Source organism: Limulus polyphemus, unplaced genomic scaffold (assembly GCF_000517525.1).
Source record: "Limulus polyphemus unplaced genomic scaffold, Limulus_polyphemus-2.1.2 Scaffold1225, whole genome shotgun sequence".
NCBI classification, from domain to species: Eukaryota; Metazoa; Arthropoda; class Merostomata; order Xiphosura; family Limulidae; genus Limulus; species Limulus polyphemus.
In genome coordinates, this window is record NW_013666835.1 from 161,429 (window position 1) to 175,130 (window position 13,702).

Below are 13,702 nucleotides of genomic sequence, written 5' to 3' on the forward strand. Positions count from 1 at the left end.
CTTAATTGACTTTTTAATTTTTGTGTTTGGCTCTTAAATTTTTAACATTTTTCTTCAAATGAGCTAGCTAATGATTTTTTATTTGTACACATTTCTAGATTACACAACAATACTCTTCTGTTTTTGATGTTAGAAGTGTTTGAAAATGAAGATGAAGTTTTCTACAAGGTAGTGATTTACAAAGGTTCAATTTTTTACTGATTTGTTTTCACTAATGTTGAAAGTTTTAGCTTGAAATGTGAAGATCACTTAATTACTCTACTAGACGTTTTACTGTATTCTAATGTCATTCAAACGTAGACTTGATTGTTTATTGATGCAAATAACCTAGAAGACAGAACTTATCAGGCAAGAAATAATTATAATAAGCTGATTTCGTCCTTTGTAAGTTTTATACTATTTCAAATTTTGTTTTGTATGTAAAGATGGGTCAGATATTTGTTTTATTTTTTTATATTTCACTCAAAGTACAAATAAAAGTATTATATTTATTAGATTTTATCTGCATATAAACATACATTTTAATAAATCATAAGACATGATGTATTGTTTGAATGAAAATTTCTGCAATAGTTAATCACTATTAATTAATTGTACACAGTGACTTTGTATTATTTTTAGTTTAAGCAGAAAAAACATTTTTTCAGGGTACAAAGGCTAGACATTTTCCACTCATCGCCCTGTGACTAGTAGATCTTCAAGCATCTGTCACTATGGAAATAACTTAAGGAAATAAAAACATTTGTTCAACCATTCTTTAAACCTGTCTCTTGTTTACCAGCTTGAGTTTACCTTAACTGGCTGTTGAGAAAACATTCATTGCTTCAAAAAATAAAGTCCAGTTTTCAAATGCAATTAAAAGTTAAAATCTGTAAAGCTAACATAATAATCTGAAGTTTTAGTCAGCACCCAGTATCACGAGTGTTTAAGTGATGAAAAATATTGTTGAAATCTAGAAATTTTGATAAAGTTGAAACTGTTACATATTTTTGTTGAATTTAATGCACTTAAATTGTTTGCTAGGAAATTAAATTCATATTATGGTTTTATATCATCACATATAACTGCTGAAAGCATGGTGCATCTGGCAACGTATATGTACACCACTGACTATTTCTTCAGCAGGTTAACAACTAAGGTTGTTCTTGAGGGAATCACTATGTAATGCAAATTTGGTCGTGACAAATGAACAACTTATTACTACTATACACAAGCTATTATGGTTTGTTGTGTACAAATATAACTTGTAAAATATCTAAACTTGTTCAAATAAACTACTAAGATCAATGGCAGAATAGGAAAGTTAAAAATAACTTTATGAATTGGCTTATGGAAAAATGAGACTTTTATAAACACTGTTTTTAAATTGGAATATTTTTCTTACAGCATTTGGAGTTAAAGGTGTATTTTCAGTTTCTAAATTGCCTGAGTGAGGCCTAGTGGTTGGCTAGACAGTGAAACAAAGGCTCCATGGTTTGCATTCCTTACTGGCAAAAATAAAATTGCTCTCCACTTTTGGAGGCTGTGGTTGCATTATAAGAGTGACAGTCAACTACCATTGTTTGATCTGACAAGAATAGCCCAAGGGTTTGTAGTGGGTAGTGTTGACTAGCTGCCTTCCTTTTAGTCTATCACTTCAGAATTTAGGGACATTTTGCACAGATAGCTTTGCATGAAATCCAACAAACAAACAAACAGTCAGTATCTAAATAACTATTTTGCTATCATCAGTATAGAACCATACTTTGTTATGTGGTATGGCATCTCTTCTGACATTTACGTATGCAGCAAGCACACGCAATTTCAAAAGTAAAACATTAAAATGGTGCATCTATAAAGTATTGTGAATTTCAAGAGGGTATGCCACCCTCAAGTATGACATTGGAACAGGAAATAAATCTGTTGCATGTATAATGTTACTGACTCAAAGATCATTTTCTCAGCAAGAAATTAATATTTGTAATAGATTATATTAAATTAGTTTATTTATGTAAGATTCAAACTAAACACATCAGGCTCAAATTTCCAGTTTTCAACTGTGAAATGACCTAGCTGTACCAAAATTAAGTCAGATGATTAAAAATCACAAATAACAACGAAAAAGGTTTAATGGATACCAGAATTAGAATTTTGTATGTAAAGTAATAGAAAATATAATTATTTTTCCCAGTACAGAGCTAATAAAAACCAAGGGATAGATATGTGTTTACTCTACAGTTACAGCAAAATAGTGTACAATTAAAATGAAATATTTTCAGACCTTATGCTTCCAACAACTGTGTTACAGTGTACCTAGAAATGTTTTTTTGTAATACAAGAACATTTAGATAAACATCTTTATTCGATGAAGTTTAACCAATTTTATGGACCATGCAGCACAACATGTGCAAGTTTAATATCCTTCATTAATTAAGATATAATATATATAAAGAAAACTTTTTTTTTCCTATTTATTATTGCAGATGTTCTTAACAGCTACAGAATTTGTGGAAGGTCATGGTCAACATATATTTCTCTTGCTCACCAGTAAATGTCTGTATGTGTTGCAACCTGGTATTAGTGTTTACAAGTTCCATAAGCTTCTGTGCTTCACCTATTCAGAAATTGATTGTGTGCTGGTAAGGTCTCACTGTTTTAAGTATAAAAAATAAATAATCATATATATTATATATCAGTGTGTCAATTTGAATGAGGTTGTAGCTTGTATTTTTTTTTTTTGTCTTATGTAGTGAGGCTGTGGTGTTTCAATATGTAGAAAGCATTTTCACTCTATTTAAAAAGTTAACACAAGTTAAATAAGAACATTCAATTTTAAATTATTCTATTACCTGTCTTATAAAATTTAGTGTTTGGCTAAGCAAACAAGATCATGTAGAGTCTGATAGAGGAAAAGGCACCTAGTGTTTGGCTAAACAAACAAGATCAAGTAGAATCTGATAGAGGGCAAGGGATTTAGTGTTTGACTAAACAAACAAGATCAAGTAGAGTCTGATAGAGGGCAAGGCACTTACTGTTTGACTAAGCAAACAAGATCAAGTAGAGTCTGATAGAGGGCAAGGGATTTAGTGTTTGACTAAGCAAACTAGATCAAGTAGAGTTTGATAGAGGGCAAGGCACTTAGTGTTTGGCTAAGCAAACAAGATCAAGTAGAGTCTGATAGAAGGCAAGGAGGTTATATATAGATTGATGTTTGTTACGTATGTCAGTGACAGATTGATTCACTGCCAGTTTTAACCGTTGATATTTATGCATAAATCTATATCTGCCTACCTATATGTTTATACACACACACACACACGTTTACTTATTTAAATAGTCAAACATTTAGTGAAGGCAGTAGATAAATTAATTCCTCTGTGGCAAAAAACCTCATTAGCTTTTGAGATATAAAAGTCATAGTTCAAGTTCACTTAGTTTCTTACATTTGGATATAAATAAGCCTTTCATTTATTATTCATACATCAGACATTTTAAACGTGAGAACTTGCTGCTATCATTACTAGAAACCTTTATATTGTTACCTATTGCGAATTTGAAATAGTCTGAAGCCGACATTTTAGTTAATTTATGCTATTTGCCAACAAGATTGACACACACTGTCTTCATTTTTCACACAAAAAATATTACAAATGGTTACCACAAGCAAAGTTTTGTAAAACAAAAATTTCACTAACTTACAAACAACACAAAATCTTCTTTCTAGTTCAGAGTCTCCTTGATATCCAGCGAGTTAACTTGAAGTCGATTTATGTACAATTGTCGAGAAGCTAGCTAACTTTGTCAGACACTGAATTGTTGGACCATCGAAGTAAGATAATATTTTCATAAAACCACTAATGTCCGATAAGAATCCACTGACGTTCAAAATTTATAACTGTTCCTGGTCAAATGTCTATATTGTCCGGTTGATAAGGGTTAGCAAAATTACAGTTTATAGTGTACATGGTTATAAGCTCTCTTCTTTGGCCTTGTTTTTTTTATATGTGCGGGAAATGTTTTCTCGAAAGTTCGGACAACAATACCGAGCTATATTTAACCGGTTATGGAAGTGGATGTATTGTCGATTCTTGCATTCACGAATATTCTACAACCCTGGAGAATTGGTGGAAGTTTCACCATATGTAACTAATACTGTAAGCTAGGCACGTTTTTACATATAAACTCGATCCCAACAAATGTTGTCATTAAAATAAATATATAACAAATTCCGTACACGCAATACATATCTGACACTATAAGTTACACATATTTTTAAATACAAATTTAATCTAAATAATGTTCATATTAAAATTCGTTACAATATATATATACGTATACTGACTAATGTAAAATTTTTCAATTTGTAGATTTACTTAGTACACAATAAGTTGTATTTGTTTCTGTAAGTGACATATCCTGTGTTATACTGATATACTGGTTATCAGATATTGGATATAATTTTTAAATATTTCCTGAAACTACAGAAAGTACCTGTAATACTGCTGCTTTCATATACCTCTAAATCTGTTATAATTATGTACAAGACAAGTTTTAGTTGCTCGTTAAGGAGAACATTTTTTTTGTTATATAATATATGTGTGTGTATTATATATATCATCTCAAATTCCTATATGTGAGAAAAACAGATTATTGATGCACCTCTTATATTTTATTTTTCAGTTGTTTTTAAACTATCAAGGGTTTTTACTGATCAGTCAAGACAGAAAGAAAAAGTTTCCTGTTTGGACGGCTAGTGAGCATCTGACAAGGTAGCCATTGGGACTCCTCATAACAGATATGTTTTGGGGGCATTGATATACAATAAAAAGAATACTATTTAGATTTAGTTTAAAGTGAAATGACTATCATTCTTCTGATCCTACAGGTTTACTTATGTTTATTGTAAACAATGTGTTAAAGAAAAAAGAACCACACAATTATCTAATTGTTGGTTATAAACATAGTCACTAGTTGAAATTTTTATTTTATTCATATGCTTATTTATGATACCTAGTATATACTATATTTATTGGTTGTTACTTAAAACTAGGAGCATCATATCTAGTCTAGAGCTTGCAGTTAGAGGTTCAAAATCTTCTGCTCTCCCATGTGTACCTACTGACTGTATTGGACAGATAACCCTGCTTAAAAAGGCTTTGAGTGCAGAAATAAAATGTGAAGTAAGTGTTTAAATTGTTTTTAAAACTAATAAATGTATGGTAATGAGTATTGTACATTTTACAAGGAAAACTTATAACAAAAATTATATTAATTTGTTTGAATAATACATATTCCAAAACATACTTACCATCCGCTGACACTTTAGCTATTCTTTCCTCGTCATTGGTTTTGCCAGTCTAAGCATTGGTCTCGCTTCATCTAATTTGCAAAATTATCCACAAACATCAATACACCCTCTATCTAGGTACTCTATATAAGCACCTCATTCAGATAATGTAATCACTTTTTCTCGACAAAGCTTTAGTCACGGTTTTTCCCTGAGAAAGTGCTGTAGTTCATTCTGTTATGAATTGTGATTTTCATGTTGCCTTGTGGATTTCCATATAAATATAGTTTCCTTTAAAAAAAAAAAAATTGGACGTGATGTTTGCGGTATGCATTCCCATATTCCCATTGTCAAGCACAGCAGTTCATCCGACCTCCCCTATTCCTCCTTTGTTATCTAGCATCTCTCTACAGGCAGGTGTGTGGGGGGGTACTATCAGTTGAGGCTGTTTGTGTTTTGATCCATTGGGACATAGAAACATATATTTGGCCCAGGGGTGTTTTTCTCCTGGGGCCTCTGAAGTTGCTTTTTCTGTTGATCCTGGTTATTCTATGGAGAATTTGGACTCTGATGCTTTTCTTTATTAAGTTGGCTTTTTATGATTTGCATTAACCACCTAGTTTTCTTCTATTAGTCATTTGGGTTATGAGCTTTTGGGGCTTTTCATTGTGACCTTTTTGTCTACTCCTCTCTTGATGGTAGAATGGCCGGGGGGGGATATTTAGTTTTCCTTCTTCACCTGATGATTCTAGTTCATGCTGAGAGATTTACTGCTTTATTACATGACAGGATAGATATACCTTGTACCCTCTTTTGTTTGTTTGCATGCTTTGGCTTTTCACCTTCAGGAGTATGTACTGTTTCACTTCCACAGATTAAAATGATTTACTTTTGGATATATGGGGTTCCAGGTTGGTTCATGTGATCACTTGAACCAATCAATTTTTTTTGTATTTCTTTGCTCCTCACTTTTGCTCTGTGATGTTTCTTCCCCCACAAATTTATTGGCAACCTATCAATGGTCCCCACATTAATTTGCAGACAAATGGGGTCTTCTACTGACTTTTACCTTGGTCAGATTTCCTGCTTCTGTATAGATACCTTGGTGAAGGGACTTTGTCTGTCTGCTGTAGCCTCTTGGGTGTTACTTGTGCCTTCCTTTTATCATCACTTCTTGTTCACGGGTGTCCCAAGGGCATTTGTATTACTAATTGCTGTCACTTGTTTGCTTTTTTGTTGTTATGGACTTCTCGACCTTCTTTGGCTCTAGCAGCTGAATAGACTCAGATCTTAGTTTCAGGGTTACTCCATTTGGGCTGACCGACACCAATGGCATCAGTATCAACCTTGGTGGTGGAGAGGTCAGTTAGAGTGAGGTTACAATTATTGATGGACACATGGTATTCCATGGGCACTTTGGGTTCTGATATTGAGGTTGGTTTTTTATTTCATTCTCCACCTCCATTATCCTCTAAACCTGTGGTATTTCCACTTCCTCCTGACCAGTGGGGTGTGGATTTTCATTTCTCGACTATCAGAGTTACTGATCATGAAGGTGGTAGTGACAGATGATCCCATTTATTTCTTGTGCCTGAGAAAAGGAAGGATTCACAAACGATCGTTTTTTATTTTCTAACTACTATTCGTAGCTCTGTAACCAAACAAAATTGAAGAATATAAAAAAATTGTGGTTTGTCTGAGCAATGATGATTTTATAGAGGATAATTTATGTTTAATTTTGAACTTTTTTGAGGGGTGGTGGATAAAATAGGGAACTGATATGCTAAGAGAAAATGTGTCACATGGGTCACACTAGGGGAAATTCAGGATTTTTATAGATATTGCCTTGTAGAACTTAAAACTTGTATACTATTAAAATATGGATTATTAGCAAATATTTTATGTTATTCTAATTGGTATAACATAAACAAAAATTAGTTTAATAAAATTTTGAATGTAAGACACTAAAACCTTTTGTCATGTACAGTAAAGGATGCCTGTGGTGGTAGGGTTAATGGGTATTTTGTGGTTGCTGACATGCTGATGTCATCAGCTGGAGTTGTTGACATGTTTGTAGTACTTTTTATCTCTCCCTTTTGGTCCATCTATACCCTGATAGGTGTTTTCTTTTTAAGTCTTTGTCACCAGGAAAGGGGATACATTCCTCTCCACAATTCTTTTGCCACCTGTTTCTTGCCTCTACAATCGATCATACGCTGATCATTTGTTTTGTCCTGTCAGGTTCAGAGGAGTTATGTGGCTCTCTCTAACTCCTTTCGTTGTGTTAGTTCTCATCTCTGTATTTTTTGTGATACCTTGGTTTCCAAGGTATTCCCCCCTTCTTCTTGGAGGTGGGTTTTGCAAATATCCAGGTTGCATATTATTTCAAATAATACTTACCTCCGCTGACACTCTCCCACCTTTCCTCCCCACTAAGAGCTGGTGTTAGTGTTGGGAATGGCTTAAGTCTTGAAAAAGTGATTACATTATCTGAATGGGGTGCTTATATACAGTAGATAGAGGGCATATTGATGTTGGTGGAGAATTTTGCAAATTAGATATTGTCAAGGGCATTCAAGTGGGGTATAAAAGACTGGAGCAAGTGAGACCAATGCTTAGATAGGCAAAGCCAATGTTGAGGAATAGTGAAAGTGTCAGTGAAGGTAATTGTTATTGGAAATACATTTTCAATGTAGGAAAATGTTAAAAGAAATTTAACACACAAAAATCAACCAAGAATTATGTGAATAACCTATTCTTCAAGCTTATTAATTAAATTGAAAATAAATATTGCTAAGTATATTTATGGTGGACTTACAGCTTGCTCAGTTATGCATGTAATGACCTTTTAGAGAGTGCCATTCAACATGGTATTATATATGTATTGTCAAAGTTAATAAATGTTCGGCCCAGCATGGCCAGGTGGTTAGGGTGCCTGACTCGCAATCTGAGGGTTGCATGTTCGAATCCTCGTCCCATCAAACATGCTTGCCCGTTTAGCCATAGGGGCATTATAATGTGACGGTCAATCCCACTATTCGTTGATAAAAGAGTAGCCCAAGAGTTGGCGGCGGGTGGTGATGACTAGCTGCCTTCCCTCTAGTCTTACACTGCTAAATTAGGGATGGCTAGTGCAGATAGCCCTGGTGTAGCTTTGCACGAAGTTCAAAAACAAACAATAATAAATGTTCACTTTACCCTACCTACACTGCTGATTTAGTGAAAGATCATGGAAGAGGAGAGTAAGTATCAGATAGTGTTACAGGCATACTGAAAAAAACTGTAGGTGTGAATTTTGGAGGTTCTAAAGGTTATAAAAATGCAGTATGCAAACTGTATGATGAATAAAAGTATTTTTTCTTTCTCACATGAACATCATCTTGCACTCCGACTTGTCAAAGTCCGCGTCAGACTGACATCATGAAGTCACAGACACATCTAGAGTACAAATACGTTTGTAACACATCTAAATTTTTGTGTACAATAGACTTGTACATTTTACTAAAAGCTTGCTACATTTCCCATAGATGCACTTAGTAAATTTTCAATTATAAGCATTATTCTTTCATCCCTAGAGGTCGGTTCAATGGATAGATCTTGTGCACATTCAATTGAAAAACAGAGACCTTCGGACATTTTGTTGTACCTTTGGATTTCTTCAGTTGGGAATGGCATTAAGCACATTAAATTCAAAACATTCATGCTTTGTTTTGTTTAAACAGCATGGTGCAAATTTAAATCCAATACACTTTTTAGTTAACTTGTAGCTAGAAAAACAATTTGTATCTTAATTTAAAGATGGCTGTAAGAAATGTAGAGAAGTTTTTCGTCTTATACATTGTTTTTATATCTAGCTAAACTGTTGTATTTTCACTAAAGAACAGGCTTGGAAGGGATAGAGAAGGCTGATTGTTCACCCCCCACCCCATTACTGCTGCAGACCTACATTATGATATAACTTTCACATATGTGTTAATCTGACCCGAATAGAAATCTCTCACAGAAACTGCCATTTGAGGCCTTTCCAATTTTGGGGGGCATCCCTGTCCCCCACTCCCAATGATACCCCTGCTTTTTTTCTTTTCTGTTTTCATGTATGTGTGTTCAATAAGCCTAAACTTCAAGACTGTAAAATAATTTGATCTAATGTGAAAAAGGACATTTGACACAGTGCATTATACAAATATATCTGTTTTCCTAAGAAAAATGAATTTTTGGGTGTACAGGAACGATGATTGAAATGCAAAATAGTTGGGTTTCAAATTGTTAAAATTTTGAAAGAATTTGTAATAATTGTTTTTATTCTTTCTCTCAGAATTTTTTGATTTGTTACACATTTTAAATTCAAATTTAAAAACAGATTTTGTTAATTGTTAGCTAATGTTGTATAATCCAATTTATTTCAGACTCGAGAGAATTAAACTGTTTTGTTTAATGAGTAATGTTTTGTTTAACTTAATTTTCCTTTGTACCTTGAAGTTATTAATGTTATGAAATGTACAGAAATGACAAAAAGCTGCAAATCCTAAAGTTGTCTGTATTATTAGAAAACAGAAATTAAAACTTAATGTTTGATTAAATGCTTTTATTGTATGAGATGTTATATTTTGTAGCTAGTTTTCATATTGTTAACATGTTAAGGAGTATTATGAAGTGAAAAACTAGAAGTTATCTGTAGTTTGAAAGCTTCTAGGAAAATACCATATTGGCCCAATTATAAGGCGTTTTTTTATTAATAACTATGCTGTAAATTTATAGCTGCCTTATAATCACAGCCAACCACAGGCCCCTTCCCCAACTCTAGCCTGTTGCATTCCTGGATGTCCAGATAGCATCCATCTATGCATGCACATCAGATGTTCACTCAAGATCATCACTAATTCTTGCAACTAATCCACCTAAAGGCTGTTCAGTTATAGTATTGATTTTGTGGACCTAAAATAGGACGTTTTGTCACTCAATTGTTTCTTTCCCATGGTTTCTGAAAATGGGGGTTGCATTATATTCGAGATTGCTCTATAATCAGGCCAATACGGTACCTACAAAATAAGAATAGGTTCCAGTTATTTTGGATTAGAAAAAGTAAACCCATACATATACTTACTGTAAAACAAAAATTATTTTTTGTATTGTTAACATGAATGTGTTTACAATGACATGATTTCATGTTTTCTACTAAGGTTTTGAGTATTTTATAGTGTGTTTTTCAGTAGGATTAAGTAAGTATTTTCACTGAAGGTGGCTGATTTGGAAATACACCATTACGTTCTTGCTTACTGGGATAATCACAAGAGAGGTCACTCGTCACCAGGAACTCTGGGTGGTCCAAGGAGAAGTGGCTTTCTAATGTATCGAACAAAACTGGGTAGAAACGGGATTTCTAACTCTTGGAAACCAGCCTATTTTGTTCTGAAGTATGATCTGTTGACCTTTTTTTTTCTATTTAAACTAAACTAATTCAAGTTTGTAAAATGAATTCATTTTTATAAATTTTGTGTAACAAAATGGAATAAACTAGAGCATAAATTCAAGTTTGTTTGTTTTTTAATGTAACATTTAAAGGTTTTATTTACCACTACAAATTTTCTTGGTATCAAAATGAATATAGAGGATGTTAGTGTTTTGTTTTACTTAAGATTACTGTTGAATAAAAGTATCAACTCGTAAAAATGACATAAACATAAAAAAACAATCAGGCCTAATAAGAATAAATCAGTTGTTTTTTTCAATTTTTGACTATTTTTTGTTGAATTAAATTTCATTTTTACATTTTTATAATTTTAATGGATGGATTTAAAATTGTTGAATTATTTAAACAACTGTGTTAATAATTTAAGCAGATATACTGACTATTCTATACTATAATGATTCCAGTGTTGAGTTCACCTCTGCATAACAAATTTCAGAGTACAAGTAAAAGTAATAATTCCAGTTCTGTTTCAGTTATTTTCAATTCATAAGTATTTTAGAATTGATATTTTGTCATTTTGTAACATTTATTTAGTTTTCTTTGTAAATAAAATTTAACAAATATCCAGACTTTTTGTATGTGCACCTTTGAGGGGTGTCACCTGCAAACAGTGCATTTATGAACTTTACTAGGATTTTTCTGTCCATCCCAAATCATAGGTTTATATTTGCTAATAAACTATCATCCTTTGGGAATATAATTATTCATGTCTTGTTTCTCCAAGTGATTTTCATTCTCTTTAGTGCAGTGTTTTCCAAGCTTCAAATAGTGGCACCCCTCTATCTCAGCAAAGTTTTCATTGTGCCCTCCCCCTTCACACTAAAATAATTTTTGCAAGTGATAACTGCAAAATCAATATTTTCTACACATGTTTTTAATCAGTTTTTTAAAATGAAAAATAATTGTAAGGAGTGAGTAAATGTGAAAGCAAAGAAAAGCTTTGAGAGCAAAGTGATAGTTTTGTTAGGTTATTGTTATCTCCATCTCTTCTGTTTCTTCTGTCGTTAATTTTGGCTCTCCTGCCAAAAGGCTGCCCCCCTCCCCAGCCACCAGTATGCACCCCCACAGTTTATAAATCAGTGCTTTAGTGGTTTTATAATTACAGCCTTTCTTTCCCACCCCGTTTTATGCTGCTACTATACTACTATATTTAATATTTATAGTTTGACACAAAATGTGCTGTGTCAGTACCACTTTTAAAATCATTTGCTAGCACATACTAGCTGAAATTTTACTTCTGTTTCGGTTTCAGACTTTAATTTTTTTCATCAAAAATATATTGGCGTCATTACATAAAGTGTGTCTTTCTACACACATATGTAGCTGAGGCACAACATTTAACTGATTATTACCTCACGTTTTGTGCTCAAATTATTGAGATATAACCAGTGGATTTATTAAATTTCTTTCACACTGTGTCTTAGTCAGAAAATGTTACGTAGCTTTTATAGGAGTTAAGAAATGAGTACCTTGCACTAGTTGAATAATATTTTACATAGACTAATAATGGTTGGAGATGGCTTGAATGGGTAATGAAGAAAAACTTTAATATAAGTTTAACATAACAGCAAATGTACAACGTTTCGACAAGGTTCTGTCATCATTCAAGCCGTCTCCAAGCATTATTTTACATAGACTTTTTATGGAAAACAAATTAACTTTTTTAATATGAATATCAATATTGTTGCTTAACTTGATCAAGACAAACTTAATAACATGGAAATTTTTCCTTTTAACAGGGCTGGTGTCCTTTACTGTTTTGATCAAGAAGGAGTAAAAGAACCAAGGTTCTTCATACATCTGAGGTGTGGAATAAAATAATAAAGTGTTACAGTAACTGTTTCAGCTGATAACCAATATCTTAACCCGTCCGTTATGGGCTGGGTGGAATCCACCCAGCTCGTAACCATGAAAGTATTCATGAGAGTAATTATACTATGATTTTTCATAATGTAAGCATATCTTTACAAAATTTTGCAGGTTATTGGTAAACATTACAAGGTTTTCGTACACAAAATATCAGGTTTGTAAATTAAGTATTAAGATTTTTTAATTAAAGATTTTCTCGTAAACCTTTTTCTTAAAAAATTTTAACTATCCAACATCCAAAGCAATTTTAATTTTAAGATTAAAAATACTTTAATGCATCAGAACATTTCAAATTTCATATGCGAAATCTTTATAATCTCCAGATAATTATCAAATTTTTTGTTATTTTCACTAGTGTATTTCTGCATGGGTTGTTCGATATGACCAATTTCGTAAATTAAAAAATATATATAAATTATGCTTTTTTCATTCTAGAATGACTACAGATTATAACATGAAAACACAAAATTTTAGTCTAACTAGTTTAAACCTCATAACATTATACATTTGTATATATTTATTAATGTTATTATATAGACCTTCCAACCATGCCTGACTAACAATACAGAAGTTACAATGATGTGGCACACGTGCACTCGTGTTATCGTATCCAATAATATATAACTGACCTTTAGTCTTTACAAAGTGACCTTTCTTGGCTGTGTTTTAGTAGACTAATATTGTGTAAAATACAGTCACATTTTAACTATTATGCATTATATATGTATATACATTATTACCATTTACAAATAAGCTCTTAAACTTATTTTTCTTAAAACATAGAACAGTAAATAAAATAAAGCAAATAATTATCTCTTCTAGTTACAACCTTTGTACTCATTTGCCGCTTGTCGTAGATTGCTAAGCATTATGAAATTTCCCACGTGGAGGATGTAAAAATAATTTTTTTTAAGTTTTATATATACATTTTAATTAATACAAAAAAATCATAAATTACTATAATGATACCATTGAATTCCACTATAATTTATCAAGCTTAGTAACTAAGCTGTATTTGGTTCTAAAAAAATATGAAATTTCAAGCTCACTAAAGACTTACCTCATTGCTTGAAATCTTGTGTGAAAAGAATGAAATT

At 32.4% G+C, this 13,702-nt stretch overlaps 1 protein-coding gene across 2 annotated transcripts in view; it reads left to right on the forward strand.

Moving 5' to 3' along the window:
• Positions 1-13,702, forward strand: part of LOC106462685 (pleckstrin homology domain-containing family M member 2-like) — a 53,451-nt gene that overhangs the window by 29,694 nt on the left and 10,055 nt on the right. For both annotated transcript variants that reach the window (XM_022390012.1, XM_013922632.2), the window contains 6 exons: positions 99-168; positions 2,463-2,618; positions 4,660-4,748; positions 5,030-5,159; positions 10,505-10,680; positions 12,476-12,541. In XM_022390012.1, coding sequence (XP_022245720.1) covers positions 99-168; positions 2,463-2,618; positions 4,660-4,748; positions 5,030-5,159; positions 10,505-10,680; positions 12,476-12,541 — 687 coding nt within the window. The remainder of the gene's footprint in view (positions 1-98; positions 169-2,462; positions 2,619-4,659; positions 4,749-5,029; positions 5,160-10,504; positions 10,681-12,475; positions 12,542-13,702) is intronic.